This window comes from Notolabrus celidotus, chromosome 9 (genome assembly GCF_009762535.1).
Source record: "Notolabrus celidotus isolate fNotCel1 chromosome 9, fNotCel1.pri, whole genome shotgun sequence".
In the NCBI taxonomy this organism is placed as follows: domain Eukaryota; kingdom Metazoa; phylum Chordata; class Actinopteri; order Labriformes; family Labridae; genus Notolabrus; species Notolabrus celidotus.
Window position 1 is genome coordinate 37,645,938 of NC_048280.1, and position 23,867 is coordinate 37,669,804.

Here is a 23,867-nt window from a genome sequence, read left to right on the forward strand (position 1 = left end):
ATAGAGGGAACGGTGCTGAGCGCTGGCCGTTTGTGCAGACGGAGGCATAAGGGGAGGAGTAAAGTAGTATGTTCCACAAAATTAAATCTGTGCTAAATCCAAACTGTTGCAGGGAGAAGAAGAGACAGGCCCACTCAACCCTGTCAAAGGCCTTCTCTGCGTCAAGGGATATCACCACTTCTGGGCTGGAAAGAGAAGGCAGGGTGTGAATGACGTCGAGGAGTCTCCGTATATTAGAAAATGAATGTCTCCCCTTTATAAATCCTGTTTGGTCCTCAAAGACAAGAGAGGACATTACAGCTTCTAAATGTAAGTAAATGCAAGTATTTTCACATCAACCGAGAGTAGCGAAATTGGTCGATAGGACGCACAAGACGATGGGTCTTTAACTTTGAAAATTAAAGAAATGGAGGCTTGTTGAAGCAGAGGTGGTAGGGTGCCCTGGCTGTAAGAGTGATTAAACATTTCCAACAACAAAGGTGCCAACTGGTCCAAGAACCGTTTAAAAAACTCTGCTGGGTATCCCTCATGGCCTGGAGATGTGCCACTATTCATTGAATTTATTGCTTCTTTAATTTCTGAAAGAGTGATTGCAGCAGTGAGCCTTTGATTGTCATCAGGTGAGACTTTAGGCATATTTAACTTTTTGAAAAAAATTGTTAAATTGAGTTCGGTGGTTTCTGAGGTGTACACATTGGAGAAAAAAGATCTAAAGGTGTCATTTATTTTGTCTGGGTCTGATGTTACTGTGCCCAGTTGGTCAGTTATCTGAGTAATCTGATTCGATGCTTTTCTAGCCTTCAGCTGATGTGCCAGAAGACGACCATTTTTATTTCCATGTTCATACATCAGGCCACGAGAGGAAAGAAGAAGTTGTTCGGCCTCTGTAGTAAGAAGGAGGTTGAGTTCTGTTCTTTCTTAAAGCAAGTCAGGTGTAACCGAGGACAAAAGAGAGCTATCTAAATCAGCAATAGAGTCTTCAAGAAACTTCCGGCGAGATCTGCGCATTTTGTTTGCATGAGATGTAAAAGAAATAATTCTGCCCCTTAGATAAGCCTTGATGGTATCCCACAACAAAGATGGGGAGGTCTCATTATTTATGTTAGTCTTGCAAAAAAAGGTAATAGATTCAGAGATATATTTGCAAAAGTTTGCATCTGCGAGTAAGAGGGAATCAAGCCTCCAATGTTTAAAGCCCTTAGGTTTCATGCTAAAATGCAAGTCCAGGATTACTGTAGAGTGATCTGAGACTGTTATTGGTAGCAGCTAACGAGTTTTCACGCTGGATTTGTGTGAAAAGCTGCAAATAAACCAGCAGAAAGAAAGTCTGTTAAAAAGGCTGCCTGTTGCTTTAAGACAGTGGAAAATGATTAGCCAATCAGTGGACAGGAGCCGCCAAGACACAGCTCTCACACCAGCTGATCTGCTGCATGGAGTACAGAGAATTGATACATTAGTTCCCAGTTCTTTGCAGAGTGTTGGTGCTTGTTAGTGTGTACTCCATCTCAGGTGATTTGTGCGTCCATTGAACCATCAGTCTTCTTATTTTTCTGTTTCTTTACTAAGTTCAAAGTTTGCCTGCTAATTAGCCTCAGAGGACGCAGTCTTGTGTTTGTTCATTCCTGTTTGATGCTTGTAGTGTTCTATTTGAGGGCAAAGTGTGACTGAGCACAGACAGTAACATTTCACTGTTAAGTGACTCATATCTTAGAATCAGAATCAGAATCAGCTTTATTGTAATTGTACAAGTACAGTCAAATTTCATCTGACTTCTCTCCATTTAAAGATAAGAATTCCAACAAGAATATATATAGAAAAAAAAAGTCCATCAAAGACGACAGCTTGGCCATAATTCTCCTGTCAGCCACCACCTCCACAGGGTCCAGGACTGAGCTGGCCTTCTTCACCAGTTAGTTCAGTCTTGCTCTCCTGTATCCTGTCCGCCCACAGCAGGTGAAATCCTACCAGTGTGGCATTCGTGTCCGGTGTTAGCTCTGTTAGCATGATGCTACTCTGCCAGTATTCCCTCTGGTGCTAGGTTAGCTTGTCCACCTTATCGTAGATAGATCTTACATTCCCCATAACGGTGGGTGGAAGGACAGGTCCATGTCGTCTTTTCTTAGCTTGAACCTCAATACCAGCACGTCGTCCTTGCCTCCTTCTCCTCAGCTCGCCTGACAGCTGATGAAGGGACTCTCTGTAAACACTGATTCATGACTTCTGTTGTCCGTCTTCTTCTCTCATCAGGTGGAGGTAATGATCTCTGAAAGGTGGATGTGTTGACGGAGAATCAGCTGAGTCCTGATGATCCAGGAGGACCGAGGAGAGTGGACGGAGGAGACTAATTGGATGAGCGATGAGAGAGGAAACACTAGAACAGCCTTCACAGACACGCCCCCTTATGGAATATCACTCCCTGATTGGACGCTGCAGAGTTTTCTATCTGCTCAGATTCAATGTATAAAGTAATAGTGTCATGATCTCTAATATCATAGATAGAAGGTCAATATTCCTGCTCTGTTCTTTCTCCTGTTGATGTTCCTGTTGGTTCTCTTGGTTCTCTTCATGAAGAGAAGTCTGACAGTAAAGTTTGTCTGTTAGTAAAAACACTTGTTATATTTCCTGTCAGGTTAATAAAGTTTCATATCAGGCTCATCATTAACCAGCACGGGCTTTGAAAAGAGGTGCATGATTTCTATTTGTCCTTGAATGAATCAATAATGTCATAATGATGCATTGTGGGTAAAGTGATCCGTGATGCTTCAGGACAGATAAACAGAGAGTAGGTGTTCTTCAGTGAAGGTGTAAACAGGTAAACACAGAGCTCTGTGACAACATGCAGATGATATTAGACCTCATTATTATGACCATATTATTCTATCATGTTATATTAAACAATATTTGTATTTATTTAGAAGAAGAATATATCTTTACTGTCATTGGACATGGTACAACCAAAATGTTCAACTGAACCCATCCTGTCACTGTAGAGAAGGCCCCAAAGTCACACGTTAAATATCGCTGACTCATGTTCTGTTCAGTGTGCTGCAGCGTGTTGTCATGTGGGAGGAGCTTCCCCAGTGTGTGATTGGCTGTGAGTGAGTGATGTCATGCGGTAATGAGCAGTGTGCTGCAGTGAGGATGGAGTGATTAAAAGACGAGTGCTTTAATGACTCTGTTAAGATTGCCTATAGAGGAACTCCTTGAAAAAAGTCCAGTGAATCATTATAAGTAAAACTGGGGATTTTTCAAATACGGGGTCAGAAGTGTTGACCTCAAGAGAAGTAAAGAATTGAAAAATGAAAAAGAGTAAAAGAAGCAACTTTAATGCATGAACTCGACCTTCTTATGAGGAAAGATCATCTTAATTGGGAAGAAGAAATTCTATTAAGGACCTGCAGCTACAGCTGGATCAAATGTTTCTTGAACAGGTGAAAGGTGCCTTCATTAGATCCAGAGCCAAATGGTTAGAAGAAGGTGAAAGAAGCACAAATGAGTTCTTTGCTTTAGAGAAAAGGAACTTTAAGAGGACAGCTTGAACTACTCAGGTACTCAACTACTCAGGTCATCTCTGAGTTTGTAACTAATTTTTCTGTTAGACTATATGAATCAGAGTTAAAGGCTGATGACTGTGAACGATTCCTGGAAAAAAATTCACCCATACATACCTTCTGTAGACGAAGACCTCAGACTTAAGAAAGGCAAAGCACCAGGTGTTAATGGTCTGTCTGTTGAATTCTATATGCACTTTGGGAACTTATTCAAAGACCTTTGCTTTGTATGTATAAGGAATGCATAGAGCAAGGAGAGATGGTAACTACAATGAAGCAATGAATTCTAGCTTTCTTACCAAAACCTGAGAAAGACCCGTTATGTCATGATCCTCATCATGGCAGCCCTCCCCTCTCCTTCTTTGTGTGTGTGTTTTGTCATTTCCCTGTCTGTTACTCCTCCTCCTGTGTCTCTTCCCCTTGTTTGTTTCTTGTGGGTGAATGTGGGCGGGGTTTCCAGTCAACAGGCAGCACCAGGTGAAGCCCATTCACTAATCAACCCTCTACTATAAAGCCTCTGGATTTCCTCCTACTCATCGCCAGATCGTACTTCAGTTTTCAGTGGTATTCTGAGTCCGTGGCTCCTCAAGAATTTATGTTTTGCATGTCTTTGTGTGTTTAGCTGACGTCCTTGTGTGTTTCCATCTTGCTTCAGAGATTGCCGTGCATGCTTCCTGCTCTCGTGCTGATTGCTTCCCTGTCTGCTGCTGAACCTGCCTGCCTTTGCCTGAGCTCCAGTTACCCTCTGTGTGAGTACGCTGGAGAGAGGGACTGCTCCGCTCTGTATTCACGGCGCCATTACCACAGGGAGAACTACAAATAAAAGACTTGTATTTTCACATCCATCTTTGCCTGAGTTCTGCTTTTGGGTCCAGTCCTGGTGACAATCCATAACACGTTATTAATAGAAAACTGGCGTCCTATTACCCTTTTAACCACTGATTAAAGATTCTGGATTTAACTTATACAAATAGACTTAAAATAGGTCTGGACTCCATTCTCTTTTTGTTTCTGAGAAACAGACACATTAGCTGTAACATAAGACTCATCTTAGATCTGCTAGATTATGCAGATGCAGTCAAATCAAAGGCACTTATTTTGTTTCTGGACATTGACAAAGCCTTCGACACAATCCAACACAGATTTCTTTTGCAGTCCCTTAAGACTTTGGGCCACTTCATATATTATATGCAGTACATATTATGTGACTGCAAGTATAAACACCAAGCCAAACCTGGCTGTCAACCTTTTTTTTTTTTGGTGGGAAAAAACAATATGCAAGTTATTTTGAACAACATTCAGTGCCTTTATTTTGCAGACTTTATAAAAACAAAGACACCTTTGAACTTTTGACCAACACAAGTGGAATGATGAGGATAAGAGGTGTGTCTGTGTTTGGGGGAAAGATAAAAAATAGATGATGGGAAACCTGACTCAGTCCCTACAAAGACTGTTGCCCCAGTTACCTTGTTCGAATGTTTCCACATTAAGTAACACACTGCCGGATTATACATTAGTTTATGATTTGGAATATAACATTCCTTTGGGTGGAGCAGCAGCCTTTGCATGGGAGGACCAGGGTGTCTGACAAAAAGCTAGGTGGCTGGCAGATGAGGCCTCCTCAAAGCTTGAAGAGGCAGCATCACTCTCCTCTCTGGTGGGTTTCCTTGTCATCTTTCACCCTGAAAAAAAGGAACATGGTGTGAAACCACTTTATTACACAAAATCAAAAGTAGTAGAATTAATTCAGTTAAAATATTAAAATTACTCAACATAAAAGAAATAAATACACAACTGGTCATTATGATAAACACACAGGCTCTTGTTCTGCAGCATCATCAGAAGCTAAATGTCATGCCTGGACATTCAAAAACTGGTGTGAGATGATTCCAGCTAATTCCAGCTGTTTACAGCACTCAAAATATTACATGTTACCCCCAGTACTTCATCATACAGCCATGATATCATCCAGCATTTGTGTTTTAACATAGACTAAGAGCATGCTCTTATATACAAAGTCATCCCAGACTTTATCAGAAATACTGATTTATCCCAGGGAGCACATTGATGCAATGGCTCTTTAAAGAATGTAAGCATGAGGATGTGGACATGTTCTTATTTGACTGTTCCTTTAATTCAAGTTCATTTATCATGCAGTCATAGACAGTAGTGTAGGCTTGGTCCTGTTATGAAGAAATGTGAAAAACAATGAGCTATCCATTCATAAAAACAATATTTTCTACTCCAGTTTGCAGCTTTTAAGTTTGACTCCTCACCTGTAAACTTACCTGTGAGAGACTGTGAGGTTCCAGATGCCTCCCCTCTTTCTGTATCTGTTCTCTGATCCTCCATTCGTCCTGCTCTGTCCCCTGGGATCCGTTCTTCCCCTGGTCCTGCTCTGTCCCCTGGGATCCGTTCTTCCCCTGGTCCTGCTCTGTCCCCTGGGATCCGTTCTTCCCCTGGTCCTGGTCTGTCATCGGCGGCCTTCCTCTCTCCTGGCCTCACCGCTTGCCTCTCTCTGTTTATGGTGGGATGAGGAAGAGACGGGCGTCACGTTATTTATCCAACCAGCTGCAGACTCTTCCTCTGGCTCGATCTCCCTCTCTCCCTCGTGTACGTGTCCCAGAGACTTTCCCCTTTCATTCGGCGTGATTCCTCTGGTAAAACATACAGTAAATGACTGCTAGTAAGCCGATGAATACACCGTTAGCCAGAGCCCATTGTGCAAACTGGTTACATTAGCTAACTCACAATAGTAAAATCCATCTCTAGAAGTAAGTAGCACACACAAATCAGCAGAACTTACCAGATATTCCAGCATTTTAATGACTTTCATAAAGTTCATCTGCTCCATGGCTCCAGTCCTGCACGTCTACAGAGTTGACAAGCAGACTTTGGAAAGAAGTCCAGTCCCTCTTTCTGACGTAATCCTCGTCAGCTTCTCCTCCCAATGCTGGTTGGCCATCGCGCCACAGCGTCACGCGGATTTGTCGCTGTAGTTGAATATTTTGAACTCGCTCGAAGACGCGATAGACGTGAAATTCACATCAATCTAGCCGCGTGTCGCTTCAAACGCGTTGCCCAGCGCGAATTCGCGTCTACACATTGACTTTCCATGGGATTCGTTCGCGCGACACGAGAAATTTGTGTTTGGTGTGAACGTAACATGAGGACCTCTGCCCTGATGTTAGAGACTGTTTGAAGGAGTGAAACTTTTACACTGATTCTAATGAGATCAGTCAATCACTTCAAATATTGATTAGAGATACATTATTGTCCTCAGTTATCAAGAGACACACACATTCACATCAGCACAGATCAATTCTTCTGTCTGAGAGCAGAAACACAAACATTTTCAAAGATTCAAAGAGATCTCAGAGGAAATGTGGATCATCTATTGAATCAATCTGGTGGAGTTAAAGCGCCTCTTTAATGGAGTAAAGGAGAGATGTCATATGAATACAACAGATAGACTCAAGTCCCCTTCAAGTCTCTTCAGACTGTCCTGGACTACAGAAGCCCAATGAAGTAGATGGTGAAGAGACTGTGGTCCCTTTAATCCAGGAGGAGGTTATTTTGACAAAAGAGGAACAATCCAAAGAAGCTGTGAAAACAAACACATCTGAACATGAAACATAAACACAGATAGATTTAGCATTTATTGTTTTCTGCAGACGGATAATGAATCCATTCAGACCCAGCAGTCTGTAAAACACTGGAAACAGTGACACCTGCTGGCAGAAAGCAGTGCTGCAGGTTGGTCTCTACATCTGTCTGAAACCATGGGATCATAAAAACTGCAGAGTGACTCAGAAAGCTGGGATCAACTTTCCAAAGACTGCTTCATTCTCCAGGAGGAGAGCAGAGAGTGTTCCTCTGTGAGCTCTGTTTGAAAGACATGCTTCATGAATATCAACGTTAGAGTCTGTTATTCAGTTGATTCTTTCAGACACACCATCAAATATTAAGACGCTGACTTTACACCAAAATCCAGACTTCATTCTGCGCTGAGTCTTCATTTGAAAAAGAACAAAGCCTTCACTGGATCCACACTTTGTTGTTTCACTTTGTTCATCTATTAATATGTAGCGGTGTGTATGGGTAATTCAGATATTAAAATATGAAATTAATATTTCAAAATAAATAATTTAATAAAAAAATGTTTTAATGAAATTCATATTTCATATAATTTTCCTCATATAAATCAATGGGGCACCACTCAGGATCGAAACCTGAGGATTAATCACAGTGATTAATTATGAAAATTGAACACTAATGATTGAACAAATAGAAATCAGTCTGGTACAATTTAAATCTGAAGTTATGAATTCTTTACAAACACATTGGCCCACCCTGCTTCGAAATGAATATACAGACAAAGTCCTTTATAATATATGAAGTTTAATGTAAATAGAATGATGAATAGATTCTGATTCTGGCAGATAATGAACATAGATGAATAACAGACATATGGATAAACAGACAAAGATACCTTTAAGCAAGGATAGCTAGTAGTACACTACTATATGATTTGGTGATAGTGATTTGGTTTAGTTGTTTAAAACAGAGTTTCAAACACTAATTTAAATCTCTGATTTGGAAATATAGTCAAACTATGGGACTTTCAGAATGAAGCCTAAATCAACTTTGACCACAGAAATTCAGGAACAGTCTTACTGTCATCCAGAACCGTCAGCGAGTCTCTGATGGGTCCAGAGGAGTTTGCTCCAGTTTCTTGGCGTGTTGTCTTCATGTCTGTCGGATTTTCATCTGAAGATCCGAAAGATGGTGCCATGAAGACGAGGTTTGAATCGGCTGGCCCAGAGTACCCGTCTTGGTTCTGTTGCGTGGTCACGTGGTCTCGTCCACAGACTGCTGCTCCAGATGTGGGAGTGATGACTCGTGGTCAAAAATATAAAAAGAAGTCTTGTAGACTAAGAATAATGTCTTTAACAAAAGGTAAGCTGTGCTTTGCTGTGCGTGGCTTTAGTGTAAAAGATTGAAAATAATAAAAACGTTCTTAAAACTAAAAATAGACTTTAGTCGAACAAAAGATAAACTTAAAGAAGTTACTTTGGTTCCGGTAAAATTTATCAACGCTGAGTTTGGTTTCACAGCGGAAAAAGGTTTCTAGAAAATTAGAATTGCCACAAGGGACAAAAGAAAATGAAAAGACCTACAGTATTAGGAGAGGCCTAAAAGAAGCGGGGGGGCCTGACAGAGGCGCTCCCAAAAGGAGAGACGCAGGAGCGTCCAGGAAGAGTAAGGGTCAGCAGCAGAGAAGCGTAAGAGAAGGGGGAAGGAGAGCAGAAGACTTTTATAGGCCTCCTCCTTTGGATTTCAACTTTAAACACCCTCTGAATAAAGGATCTGTATTATAATTACAGCGCAAACTTCTCTTGAAATATCTCGTTAATATAAACATATCACTACAGCTATCACCAATGCATACTCTTCAATTAAAGCCCGTCATGGATTTAAAAGATAAGTGAAAGTAAGCACAATTCTTCATAATCAAACAATTCAAAGTAATCTATGACACAGGGAAAATACATCGTACCTTAAACGTCAAAGATGAGTTCTCATTAATGATTATCATTATCTTAGGATGCAGATTTCATAACTTGTGAGAAGTTAAAATAACCAACATAACTTATCACACAGGGTTTACACAATACAACATCTACCACGTCTTCTCCTCTAGATGGCGGTGTTGACCACAAGGAAGAAAACCCAATTAAAACATGTTTCATAACTTTGTCATTATACATCATAGAACTCTGGGAATTTCAATATTCTTATCAAAGTCTCAACATTAAAGTTTTTATCTTAGCTTCAGAATGATAAAATCATGAGTTAATATACATTTTGGAAATGTCTAAAACTTGTCCCTTAGAGTGAGATCTGGAAAGAAAGGTATTTACGACTTGATTTGGCAGAGAGGTAAGAAGGTCTGTGTGTGTGTGAGTGTCTCTGAGTATGCTTCTATGTCGAGGTGCATCTTTCTGTTACAAAGAGTTTAAAACACATAAAACAGCAAACCAACATTGTTAAATATTCATTGTATTACATTTTTATCGTCCTTTCTCCTGGCGATGTGGAAAAAGTTAATCACCAGGAGAAGGGGATCTGGACAGGAAGACAGCTCTTCCTGTGTCATCACTTATGGTTCGGAGTGTTAAAAGAGGGGGGGGGGGGGGTCTACTTCTACTGGAGGAACATGAGCTGATAAATCCACTGCACTACTCTAAATCCCCACAGGGTGGCGCTGCAGCACGAACAAAACTACAGATTCAATCAGTGTGTTCATTTTTCTTGTTGTTCTCCACAAAACAAACCTGTGGAGGTCATTTCAGTTCAGAGTCAGTGGAAGAAGATATCTGAGGTCCAGGTCCTGAGTCTGAGAGTGGAGCTGGTCTTCAGACCGCAGCACTGAGAGTCACCTCCACCTGTTGCGATTGGTCCGTCAGTCTGTCAGGAACACGGCTCAGTCAGAGACTCACCACATCCAAGCTGCTGCTGTTTCCACCTCTCTGGCCAGCAGGAGGAAGACCATCCCCTCTCTGATCATCTGACTCTTAGTTCTTCCATCTGATGATAGAAAACAGACAAACAGTGTTTACACTCTGAGACTCACTTCATCAGCTGTGATGCAGATCCTCCAGTCAAAAGACCAGCAGAGACTTCAGTCCTGCTCAGTCCAGAGGTGGAGGGATGTTGTAAAGTAGCTTCCTTTCAGCTCTCAGGTTCATATATTGCACTCTTGCAGCTTGAGGGGACAGACAGAGTCCTTGAAGGCATCATGTGGTGTTGACTGTTGTCACTGTGTTCTGTGTTTAAATATGAAAGCAGGACTTTCTTATGTTGTTTGCCTTTTGGCTTCTCACCTGGCTGAACATCACTCAGTCACAGGTGTTTAAATCCTCCCTGTGTGTTACGAGCTCTGTGTGAGCAGAATGTGAACCTGTCTCTGTTTGTGCATCAGACTAATGGACCCTTTAAACAGCAGACTAATACTGCACCCCTTACTGCAGACCAGGTTTTGGGTAGTCCATGGTGCAGTATCTTTCTGCTCTGTCAAGAGAGCCACGCCCGACCAATGTAGTGGATGAAGCTCTGATTCTCATCTGATGCATTAAAGCTAAAGTGATCAGCCTGCTGTACAAAGAGGATCAGGTTCAGGTCCCTGTATTAAAGTGATCAGCCTGCTGTACAAAGAGGATCAGGTTCAGGTCCCTGTATTGAAGTGATCAGCCTGCTGTACAAAGAGGATCAGGTTCAGGTCCCTGTATTAAAGTGATCAGCCTGCTGTACAAAGAGGATCAGGTTCAGGTCCCTGTATTAAAGTGATCAGTCTGCTGTACAAAGAGGATCAGGTTCAGGTCCCTGTATTAAAGTGATCAGCCTGCTGTACAAAGAGGATCAGGTTCAGGTCCCTGTATTAAAGGGATCAGCCTGCTGTACAAAGAGGTTCCGGGATCGGGTCCCTGTATTAAAGTGATCAGCCTGCTGTACAAAGAGGATCAGGTTCAGGTCCCTGTATTAAAGTGATCAGTCTGCTGTACAAAGAGGATCAGGTTCAGGTCCCTGTATTAAAGTATCGGCTTCAAAAGAAAGAAGGAGACAGAAACATCAAATGTTCCATTCAGAGAACTTGAAACTGGACTTCAGAGCAGAAACAAAGTATTTCTACTTCATTATGTCCCATCTCTACATCTGAGATAAAATGTAGGAGAGGCATCATCACTTTCCACTTTGACACTTTTGATGATTTATGATCTCACATCTTCACTGAGGAGAGAAACCTCTGGGAGGGTTGAAAGTTTGTGGGATGTCCTGAAGTTCTGCTGTGATACTGTGTTTAGAGGAACGCTGAAGAGACCAGCACGGACTAACTCCAACTCTATACTGACCTCAGAGTCTGCAGTCTGTAGTCTGGACTCTTCTTAAGATCACGCAGCAGCTCCATGTCTGAATCTTGCAGGTTGTTGAAATTCAGCCACAGCTGTCTCAGATGGAAGGGGTTGGACTTCAGAGCTGAGGCCAGAGAAGCACAGCTGATCTTTGTCAAACTGCAGCGACTCAACCTGAATAAAGAAGAAATAAAGACATTTTAGAAAGAAATGATCCAGCTTGAAATCCAACGTGTTCAATCTGTAGAGAGCAGAGAGATGTTTAAAGGTACAGTGTGTAGAAATGGGAATATTTAGTAACACCTAGCACTCAAATTCTAGACTGAAACACTCCCCTGCTCACCCCTCCTGTTGGTGAAGGGACGGTGGCCTTTGAGGAGAAGAAGCGCCTGTGATGCAGGATAAGTATGATCCTCCATTTGTCAAGTTTTTACCATCAAAATAAATTCTTTAACACACACCAACAACCACTCTCTTCTTCTCCGTCGTCCAACCGGTGCATTTCACACAGCCTCTCACTGAATACAAAAACGTGTGTGTTACCAGTTGGTCCGTTCTGAGCTGCTGTAGAAACATGGAGGTCTCAGTGAAGAGGACCTGCTCACATGTAGATCTAAAAAGCTCATTCTGAGTGAACACCAACACAATGATTTTATATTCAGGTGATCACACACTGATTTAAACTGACTTAGGATTTTATATTCCATCTCTACCAAGTCTGTTCTGATCAATGACACTAAAAACTACACACTGTACCTTTAAAAACCAATAAGAAAAGTGAGGCTCCAAACAGCTGAAGCTAACAGGATGCAGGTTTCAAACAGAGAAAGAGTGAAACAGAGTTCAGATCAACACCAATGACAACATAGTGCTGCTTCAATAAAGACGCACTGACTTCACCTCCTATTCAGAACAAAGAACACAGACAACACGCTGCTTCTACCCAGATGAATAGAGACAGACCACAGGACTCATGGGAGGAAAGATGCTCCCAGGTTCATCGAGGCACCAATTCAAATGTATGGAGGGAATTTAAGAGGAGGGTTGGAACAAGATTCTTCAGGACTACAGAGACAGGGACCACAATGAGCCCAACTCACTCAATAAGGTTATGGAGAAACTGTGCTCGCTGAGCAACCACACACACAGATTCTGGACCTGCCCCAGAATAAGGACATTATGGGATGGCGTTTCTATCTATCTATCTATCTATCTATCTATCTATCTATCTATCTATCTATCTATCTATCTATCTATCTATCTATCTATCTATCTATCTATCTATCTATCTATCTATCTATTTAAGCAGCATTGGACAGAACGCACAGCAGACTGAGCATTAGCAGCATTACAATACAAAACTGTGTCGTCAGCATAAAGGTGAACTTTACGATCTGAAGCAGAATATATGACATTCAGTAGAATCCCTCCATCCTGCATTACAGTGTTTAAACTGTGTGTCATCATTGTCTCCGTCTAACAGGAAGTTTGTGTTTGAAATGTAAAGAACTCACTTTAAAGTCATGGAGACCACTTTTCACTTCTCTTCAGATCTTTGCTGATCCTGTCCTGTACATGCCCTAATTCACAGGCACTGATACTTTAGACCATTCAAAGATAACAGGATGAGACTGTGTTTACAAAAAGCACTTACACATATTCAGACCAAAACCAGCAAAGAGATAAGACAGACCACTTTGTCCACAGGTGTCGCCAAAATCAACACAAGGCAAAGTTCCTCTCAGGAGCTTCAAGGTTTTCAATCTGTAGCTCATCATCGTTCTGCCCCTCAACCACTTCAGAGTCTCCAGTCTGCAGTTTGGACTCTGCAGAAAATCACACAGCTGCTTCACTCCTGAATCCTGCAGCTTGTTGTTACTCAGGTCCAGCTCTCTCAGATTGGAGGGGTTGGACTTCAGAGCTGAGGCCAGAGAAGCACAGCTGATCTCTGACAAACTGCAGCTCCACAACCTGTATGAAGAAGAAATGATGAAATGACAGAAAGAAATGATTCAGATTGAAATCTAATGTATTCAAACCTGCAGAGAGCAGAGGAAGGTTTAGGATGTATACATGAAGAAAAGTGAGGCTCCAAACAGCTGAAGTTAACAGGATGCAGGTTTCAAACAGAGAAAGAGTGAAACAGAGTTCAGATCAACATCAATGACAACATCCTGCTGCTTCAATAAAGACGCACTGACTTCACCTCCTGTTCTCTGCCAGCAGCTCCAACTGCTGGACAGACACAAACTCAATTCTCAAACTGATTCTAGATTAGACAAAAGATGACAAAGTATCTGAAAACGTCTGAAAAGACTTTTGGAGTAACAGAAAGTAAATAATGCCCAGCACGTCTACGATTGGTGGAGGGCAATATGACAAAAACATCTGATCCCAATTCTGTTAGTGCAGAGCCACCATCAGGGTTTATCACCTTTCTTTTTCATGTTCACTTTGAAGACAATTCTACAAGTTACTGAGCACAACAACCAAACTGATCTCCCCGTTTGAAACATAGAGTCCTTAAAGAACAAAGAATAGAGACTACAGAGGACAAGAACCTTTTTACTGATGTCCCCATTCTGATCTCAACTATTGGATCAGAGCCCATCTGGGATTTGAAAAAAAAAAACTGAAGCATGCTTTGAAGCAGAACACAAACACGGGAGTAGCTTAGCATTAGCAACCCCGGGGCTAAAAGGTCAGCAGTGTGTAAATCTTTGAAAGCAAACAGCAACAACAGTCCAACAAACACTTACAATCAATGCAACACCATGGTTAGTGGAGGCGGAGCAGCAGAGCTGTGTTCAATACGACTGTAACAGACCTGTGTTTGGGAGGGTTTGCCTTTTGAACCATGTGTCCCTGCAGAGCTACTGTAGGCTGCCGTAAAGCACTTGTTGTTGCTGTTAGCTATGGAAGCATAAATGTACCAAAATGAAAATGAAACATTTGAAATTTAATTGCATTAACAGAAATGCCTTTTCATTTTCTAAATGTGTGCGCATTATTTGACTCATAAATGAAATTAATATTCAATAATGGTCCGTGTACCTTCCGTTCATTCTATGTCCAATTCTGAAACACAAATCAGTTTCAATATATGTAGCAGAATTTAAAACAAACAAACAAAAGCCATTTTCCATTAAAATACAGCAATAAAATTGGATTTTGTGTTGTTTTCCTATGATGGATTTCGATATTCCCTGATAAACACGAAGAATCCAATCTTTGTTAATCCAAAATGAAAAAAGTGGGGATATCTGTATGATTACAAGGTGAAGTAAAGTTAGAAAGATGTTCCCAGAAAGATGGTAAAACAAACTCTGAACAGGAAGAATAAATATTCTGGAGAGAGCGAAGAGGACATAAAGATCACGGGGAGGTTGAGTTCATCTTTGTGGACAACCAGCCCGTCTCTGTGTAGAGGACGCAGCTTGCTGCTGTTTTGTTGGAGCTTGTGGATCCACGGTGTGTTTTATAATTGTGGATTTGAGCTTTATGAAAAGTGGATTTGAGCTTTACGTTTAGGACTGAAGATTCAAGTCAAACCAAGCTCTTCCACCATTCTGAGGAGAGTTCAGCTTTTATAGACCCTCTGTTGTTTTGGGCTTGTTTGGGACAACAGCAGAAGATAACACAGGTCTGTGAAAATATGAGGTCTCTCTGGGACCCAAAGGTGTGATGGCCGGATATTAACACTGCTACATCTCTGCAGACCTCTCCTGGTCTGTGAACACCACAGCGTTGGTAAAGAAGGCCCAGCAGCGGTTACACTTCCTGTGGGTGCTCAGGAAGGAACATCTGAACACACAGCTGCTGGTGACCTTCTATCGTTCCTCAATTTAGAGCCTGCTGACCTATGCTATCACGGTGTGGTACTCCAGCTGCACTGAGGCCGACCGGAAGAGGGTGGAGAGGGCGGTTAACACAGCACAGAAAATCATCGGCTGCCCTCTGCCCTCCCTAAGTGGCATGTACAGCTCCCGCTGTCTCAGCAGAGCCAGGAACATCCTGAAGGACACCACTCACCCCGGTTTCCACCTCTTTGACCTGTTGCCCTCTGGCAGACGCTACAGGTCTATACGGTCCAGAACCAACAGACTTAAGGCTGATTTATACTTCTGCGTCTCCCCTACACAGCAGGGGCTGACGCGGACATGAGCCCCACATACTTGTGCGTCGGTGTGTCTGTGTCGCGCAGCAATTCTCCACCGAAACGCTTGAGGGCAGTGTGGTCTCTCTGATAGCCGGTCGCCTGCTTCCGGCCCCGCTACGATCTCTGTTTCCTTTTCCACAGAGATTCAGAGCGTGTTCTGTTAATCTACAGCTGATACATGTTGCTGTTTATCATACAGACATGATTACATGAAGAATAGAGAGGAGGAGATGAAATACACGGCCGATGTGTGGCCGATGTCCGGGATCCCAGAAGTGATATGAATGCGGGAAAGACAAAGCTGCCGAGCGGACCAATCACAGAGCTTGCGGTCCACGTCGGCTCTACGCGTAGTTACATTTTGGAGGAGGTGCACGTCAGCTACGTGCGTAGGCCTCGGCGTAGGTACGGGAGCTACGCGGACCCCCTGCGTAGGGTACGCCGTTAAGGGACAGCTTCTTCCCCAAAGCTGTCACCATACTCAACTCAAACCTGCACTGACATAACTCAGACTGATGACACTTTCCCCCATACAATAACTACCTCCACTATCTGTGCAATATTCGTTATTCATTTATTTATGAATTAATTCAACCACCCTGCACTGATATCTTGTCTTGCCCCTTTTGTCTTCTCTTTGTTTTCTTTGTACAACTACATCTACCTTTTGTGTTGTTATATTATATTGTGTGTGCACTTTAAAGGAGCTGCTCTCCCAAATCTCATTCGTACTATGTACAATGACAATAAAGGCTAATCTCATCACAGAAAAGAAAAGCTGTTGTCTTACGTCAGAGTGCTCCGTCTACAGTTTGGACTCTGCAGCAGTGTTCCTGCTTCAAATCCTTTGTGGTCTAAGAATCTGTGCAGATGGATTAGATCTGAGACATAGAGACCATGGAAACACCAAACACCTGAACGCAGCAGCAGCAGCAGCAGCAGCAGCAGCAGCAGCAGCAGCAGCAGCAGCAGCAGCAGCAGCAGCAGCAGCAGCAGCAGCAGCAGCAGCAGGATGGAGGTTAGATAACGTCAAATACAAAAAGTGAAAACTGCTGGGATTCATCTCCACCAAATCAATCAGTCAAAGAAACCAGAGGTGAGAATAAGGCTTGGACTGCTCTCTCAGTCAATAACAGAAACTTGATGATGACAGTTTCTATGTGCAGACGTGGTCTGAGCGTAGGAAAGGAACGCTGCCGTCATATTCTCCTCACAATCACTGGAGTGTGTTGAGTGTATTTCACTACAGCACGTCTCCTCCACAGTGAAACATCAACATGAGTGAACACAACATGAGCGGGGAAACATGAGTTTATAGTAACAGGACTTTATCACTGTCAGCTTTGTTTCCCTGAGGGATGAAATCTGTGCTGATGGCTGGTTGTTGTTGGAGCAGCTTAACTAGCATGTTGTGAGAATGTGTTCACAGGATCTGTTTCTCTGATCACTGGGACTAAAACATGAGTTTGTTCTACATAGTGTATCGCTCTGGAAGGGAAAGATGAGCTGTGTGGGTCCCTGGGATGCATGGATAGTGAGTTCACTTCATCCTTTTACATGTTGATGTGTCTGAGATGAAGGAAGCGGACCCATCAACATCACTGCAGTCACAACCGTTTATCAAAAAACACAAACATGAATTGAACTGAACTACAGGTCCAGCACATGTTCCTCCATCTTTGTTTAGAAAGAAAGAAAGAAAGAAAGAAAGAAAGAAAGAAAGAAAGAAAGAAAGAAAGAAAGTGAAGAGAAACTTCTAGAAATGTGCATGTATGATATGAAGGAGTCTGAATGAGGTTCAACCATTAATTCCACAAGAAATCCAGAACAGAGACAGAGAAAGACTGAACTGACCCCAGAGTCTCCAGTTTATAGTTTGGACTCTTCAGACCAGCAGACAGACGCTCCACTCCTGAGTCCTGCAGCTTGTTCCTACTCAGGTTCAGCTCTCTCAGATGGGACGGGTTGGACTTCAGAGCTGAGGCCACAACTTCACAGTGAGTGTCTGAGAGTCCACAGCGATCAAATCTGTGAGGACATAAATATTAAAAACATGTTATTATTAAAAGGTAAGTTACATTTTTCCTTCCCCTTGATTCACAGCATTCACAGCGCCATCTTTAGGACTGATCTGGAACAGTCAACAATCAACACCCCTCTTATCTGCTATACTGTGAACAACAGTGTGTTCTGAGTTCAGAGAGTAAAGTCACAAACTGAGGAGAACAGTGGTAAAGAGAAGAAGTCAGAGTCTTAGTCTGTGTTAGCATAGATGTTGAAATGTGAAGATCAGAAGAGCAGCCAGCCGCCTGCACTAAAACCAGGAGTGTGGAGCATCTTGTGAAGTTCAACTTTAGCTTCATGAAGAAGTGAAGACTCAGGGCCTGATCTACTAAGATCTCAAATAAGGAGCACTATATTGCGTGTGCAAACTAAAACATTGCACATGTTATTTCTGGGCGTGTTGCAGGTGATCTACTATGACTGCGTGCGCAAATGACAACAAGTGCAAAAGTGGAACGGACCGCCCTTAAATGAGGATTTTGTGTGTGCTACCAGCTGTCACCATGGATAGTTTTGGAGAGCAGAGTGGCCGTAAACGAAAAATGAAGTTTGAAGCCATGGAGTTGGAGGTTTTAGTGGAGGACACACATAAACACATCTGTGAACTCCAGCAGAGACATCTCAGTGTTAGAAACACGATTTGGGGAGGCCATCTGTGAAAAGGTGAATGCTTTGAGCAAAAACAGAAGATCTGCTGATGATATAAAAAGAAGAGTGCAAGATATCTGCAGAAGAACAAAAGAAAAACTTTCCCTTAATAAAATCTCTAATATTGGACACATTTAATTAGTTCAAAAGTCTGCCAGTCTTGCTCTAGCTACTTAATTGGGAAGTCAATCACAGTTTGAAACAACCAGGACCAGAAAAGTTAGGGGTCACTTTGATGAAGACTGTCGCCTCACTGACGCAGAGAGCAACTTTGGGGTGAACGTTTTTAATGCCTGTCTTGATATCATCATCCAGCAACTGTCCCAAAGATTCACCAGCTTAAATGGAACTGTGAACATGTTTGAGGCAGTTCACCCCAACACACTGCTGCAAGCACGAGATGAGGAGTTACACCAAGCTGCCTGATGGCTTGGTGAGTACTAAAGTCAGGACAGTGCCCCCAGCTTCCCTGGCCTACTGCTGGGAGTGATGGGAGTATCAGGGTAAGAAGAGAGGCGGATGAAGTGATGCACCCAACATGCCCAGTACCTACAGTACGATCCTTTGGGGGCGGTGTTATGATCTGGGGTTGCTGCAGTTGGTGGGGTCTAGGTTCACCAACATTATGCGCCCAAAGAATGAGGTCAGCAGAGTACTGAACCAGGTCTTTCTGAGTACTGAACCAGGTCTTTCCATCAGGGGAGGTTTTCTTCCCTGATGGCACGGGTGTATTTCAAGATGACAGTGCCAGGATTCATCGGGTTCACATTGTGAATGAAGGGTTCAGGGATCATGAGACTTCATGTTCACACATGGATTGACCCCCACAGAGTCCAGACCTCAGCCACATTGAGGACCTTTGAGATGTGCTGGAGAAGACTTTGCCCAGCAGTCTGACTCTACCGTCATACAAGATCTTTATGTAAAATTACTGCACCTCTGGATCCGTCCAGGGCACACATTCACCCTGGCATCGTTTCCATAAGCTTCTGCAATGTCACAACATTTATGTCCGCATAAATGTTGTGACATTGCAGAAGCTTATGGAAACGATGCCAGGGTGAATGTGTGCCGTACTCAAAGCTAAAGGCGGTCCAACAAAATATTAGAGTGGTCCACTTTTTGTTTGGATGGGTGGTGTATAAAGGCCGTCTGTCTCTCATGCTCTGTCCCTTACTGCATAAACAGCACCATCTGATCTGGATCTCCTCACACAGCCTGATACAGGCCACTAAGTGACCAGACCAAGGAGCGGTTCATCAGGTGTGTCTGAGAGTTTCTGACGCAGAGGTTTTGTCTGTTTCTTTTGTTTGGTTGTAAACAGAGACTCCAGTCTGCTGTGAGTCCTTTCAATTCAATCAAGAACCACAAAACTGTAAAGGACCATCAGGGTCCACTTTAAACTTTACAACTAACTATGACATTCAGAAGAACTTCTTCATTATAGAAATCTATTGTGTTTAGTTTTACAGCATACATATAAAAGAGAACAATGTGAATCCAACAAGGTCAACATGTCTTATGATGCAGGTTCCTTTAAAGAGCAGGAAGAACCAAACAGCTGATTTGCACTGATACATGAGGACCATCAAATCTGGACTTACTGAGCCTTCCTGCATATCCTCACAGCTGGCATCAGTCTCAGTCGTCCCTGGCTTGATGTTTTGTACTTATACAGGTTCAACTCATCCAGAACCTCCTCTGACATCTGCAGCATGTAGGCCAGAGCAGAGCACTGGATCTCAGAGAGTTCCTCTGATCTGTTCTCTGACTTCAGGAACTCTTGGATCTCCTGATGGACTGAGAGGTCGTTCGTCTCCGTCAGACAGTGGAAGATGTTGATGCTTCTGTCAGGAGAGATCTCATCACTGTTCATCTTCTTCAGGTTGTTGATGACTCTTTGGATCATCTCTGGACTGATGTCTGTGTGACCCAGCAGACCTCCTAAGAGTCTCCGGTTTGACTCCAGAGAGAGTCCATGAAGGAAGCGGACAAACAGGTCCAGGTGACCGTTTCTACTTAGGAGGGATTTCTCCATGACCCTCTTCAGGAAGACATCCAGGGATGAATTTACATGTTCTCCTACCATAAAAGATGCCAGTACCTTTCTGTCCCTGGTTGTGAAACAGTGGATCATGTAGACTGCAGCCAGAAACTCCTGAATGCTCAGATGAACGAAGCAGTAGACTGTTTTCTGGAAGACCACACACTCTCTTTTGAAGATCTCTGTACAGAGTCCTGAGTACACCGAGGCCTCTGTGACATCCAGACCACAGCGCTCCAGGTCTTCTTGGTAGAACATGATGTTTCCTTCCTCCAGATGTTCAAACGCCAGCCTGCCCAGCTTCAGGAGAACTTCCCCATCAGCCTCAATCAGCTCCTGAGGACTGGTCTCAGGACCCTCAGCGTACTTCTTCCTCTTCCTCATGGTCTGGACCAGCAGGAAGTGTGAGTACATGTCGGTCAGGGTCTTGGGCAGCTCTCCTCTCTGCTCTGTGCTCATCATGTGCTCCAGAACTGTAGCAGTGATCCAGCAGAAGACCGGGATCTGACACATGATGTGGAGGCTCCTGGAGGTCTCGATGTGTGAAATGATTCTGCTGGACAGATCTTCATCACTGAACCTCCTCCTGAAGTACTCCTCCTTCTGGGCGTCAGTGAAGCCTCGGACTTCTGTGACCCTGTCAATGCGTGAAGGAGGGATCTGATTGGCTGCTGCGGGTCGAGAAGTGATCCAGACCAGAGCTGAGGGGAGCAGATTCCCCTGGATGAGGTTTGTTAACAGCAGGTTTATGGATGAGCTCTGTGTGACGTCAGACACAACCTGAGTGTTGTTGAAATCCAGAGACAGTCTGCTTTCGTCCAGACCGTCAAAGATGAACACCAGTTTACAGACAGCCAGCGTCTCTGCTGGGACCTTCTGTAATAGTGGATGGAACTCATGGAGCAGCTGGAGGAGACTGTACCGCTTATCTCTGATCAGGTTCAGCTCCCTGAATGAAAGCAGAACCACCAGACTGAGGTCCTGGTTCTCTGAGCCCTCGGCCCAGTCCAGAGTGAACTTCTGCACTGAGAAGGTTTTTCCAACACCAGCGACGCCGACTGTCAGAACCACTCTGATGGGTTCCTGTTGACCAGGTAAGGCTCTGAATATGTCCTGGCACTTGATGGAAGTGTCCTGGAGGATCTCCATCTTGGAGGTGGTCTCTAGCTGTCTCACCTCATGTTGGGTGTTCACCTCTTCACTCTGTCCCTCTGTGATGTAGAGCTCAGTGTAGATCCTGTTGAGGAGGGTTCTACTTCCTGTTTCCTCACTTCCTTCACTCACATGCTCACATCTGGTCCTCAGACTGGTCTTGTGTTGATCTAAAACCCTCTGCAGACCACCTGTCACCAAAAACAAATCAGAAAGTGTAACAATCAAATGTCAATCAGGAAACGACGCTCGTTATCAGTGAAGTGAAACCATGAGAGCATCTAGAGCAGGTAAGATCATGAAGTCCATTCAGGGACGTTCAGAAAGACCTGACAATGTAACAAGCAGACAGGTTTACAGTCTTACTTTGTTCAGACCTGGTCCGAGCAGCTGTCTTCAGTCCTGGTCCTGCCCTGGAACTTTCTCCACATTTCAGACGGGAGATGTATCTCTTGGAACCAGACTGGTCCCTGTATGGGTCCTCCACAGAATCCGGACTCCTCTTCCTCTTTCTGTGAAGACGATATCTTCTCTTAAATAACATTTTCATCAAAAGCTCTCTTTAAATCTCAACAGCCACTAAAACTTGAAAACATTAGTAACTCATACTTTGTGTCTGAGGGTCCTGGTTCTTTACTGAAGTCTGGAGCTCCACCTTTAGACCGGTCACTCTTCATAGACAGACAGCCAGACAGGGGAGACTTTGCTTTGTTGAGTAGGGTTCTACTTCCTGTTTCCTCACTTCCTTCACTCACACGCTCACATCTGGTCCTCAGACTGGTCTTGTGTTGGTCTAAATCCCTCTGCAGACCACCTGTCACAAAAAACAAAACAGAAAGTGTAACAATCAAATGTCAATCAGGAAAGGACGGTCGTTATCAGTGAAGTGAAACCATGAGAGCATCTAGAGCAGGTAAGATCATGAAGTCCATTCAGGGACGTTCAGAAAGACCTGACAATGTAACAAGCAGACAGGTTTACAGTCTTACTATGTTCAGTCCTGGTCCGAGCAGCTGTCCTCAGTCCTGGTCCTGCCCTGGAACTTTCTCCACATTTCAGACGGGAGATGTATCTCTTGGAACCAGACTGGTCCCTGTATGGGTCCTCCACAGAATCCGGACTCCTCTTCCTCTTTCTGTGAAGACGATATCTTCTCTTAAATAACATTTTCATCAAAAGCTCTCTTTAAATCTCAACAGCCACTAAAACTTGAAAACATTAGTAACTCATACTTTGTGTCTGAGGGTCCTGGTTCTTTACTGAAGTCTGGGGCTCCACCTTTAGACCGGTCACTCTTCATAGACAGACAGCTGGACAGGGGAGACTTTGCTCTGTGCTCCTCTTCCTCCACACAGTCATCCATCTTCTGCTCTTCAGAGTGAGTCCATCTGTATCAAGTGTTTGTAAGTTCTTCAACCTGTGGACAAGGTAGACAGACAGGTGAGACACAAACAGGAGGAGTGTGTTACACCATGAAGATCTCATGATATCAACTATTGATCTGCACACTATCATTCTCTTCTTTTCTTCTTGTTCTGAATCAGAAAGGTCCTGATTGATGGTTTCTTCTTCAGTCTCATGTGATCAAGTCAAAAAGTCCTCAAAGAAACAGGAAGTATTCAGCTCTGCTCACGTGTCAGAGCTTTGGACCACATCCTGTTGAGTTGGTAAACTGTATGTTAAATCACATGATGTTTTTCTTCCAGAGTAAGTCTGGCTCATCACCTCACTGCGTCTGATGACATGGAGGATGAATGTATCCCTAAACAGAAGGAAGCTTCCTCTGCTCCTGAATAGTATGCAGCCCTGAAGCTTCACCAAGCAGGCCTCAGCATAATCCAACACTAGGAGACACTAACACTGGAAAGACATGAGTGTGAAACATGCTAACATCTATCAGACTACAGAAAGTCCACAACACGTACTCCACCATGAACAATATGGACTCTGGATCATGTCCCAGCTGTCCTCAGGGGTCTGCTGTGTTCTCCCCTCACTAGGACTCTCCTCTGTGGGGTTTGCTTCCTCGTGTCTGACCTTTGTCTGTTTGATGATTGAATACATTTATTGTACCTGTAACCTGTGGTTTTAATCCAGCACTGAATGAGGTCCATAAACAGACTTTGGACTGAGAGTATGAACTGATATGTTAATATTTAACAGCAATAAAGATAGTCAGGACCAACAGTATTCTGTCTAGCAGGGTATAACATCACAGCATGAATATTTGACAGGTCAGTCCATGTTGATAAAGCAACCTTTGGTAAAGTTCAAATGTTACATTGAAGCTGTATTTAGTGCTAATGGACCTGCAGCATCTAAAGCTTTGACTTTCT

The 23,867-nt window shown here is 43.3% G+C and overlaps 1 protein-coding gene across 1 annotated transcript in view; it reads right to left on the reverse strand.

Annotated features, from left to right (window-relative positions):
- LOC117819481 (NLR family CARD domain-containing protein 3-like) overlaps positions 1–21,664 on the reverse strand; it is a 44,517-nt gene extending 22,853 nt beyond the window's left edge. Inside the window, exons 1-2 of the mRNA XM_034692874.1 lie at positions 19,940–21,664; positions 17,478–17,651 (exon numbers count right to left, since the gene is read on the reverse strand). Of these exons, the coding sequence (XP_034548765.1) occupies positions 17,478–17,651; positions 19,940–21,528 (1,763 nt within the window). The 5' untranslated portion in view covers positions 21,529–21,664. The remainder of the gene's footprint in view (positions 1–17,477; positions 17,652–19,939) is intronic.
- Positions 21,665–23,867: the final 2,203 nt, after the last annotated feature.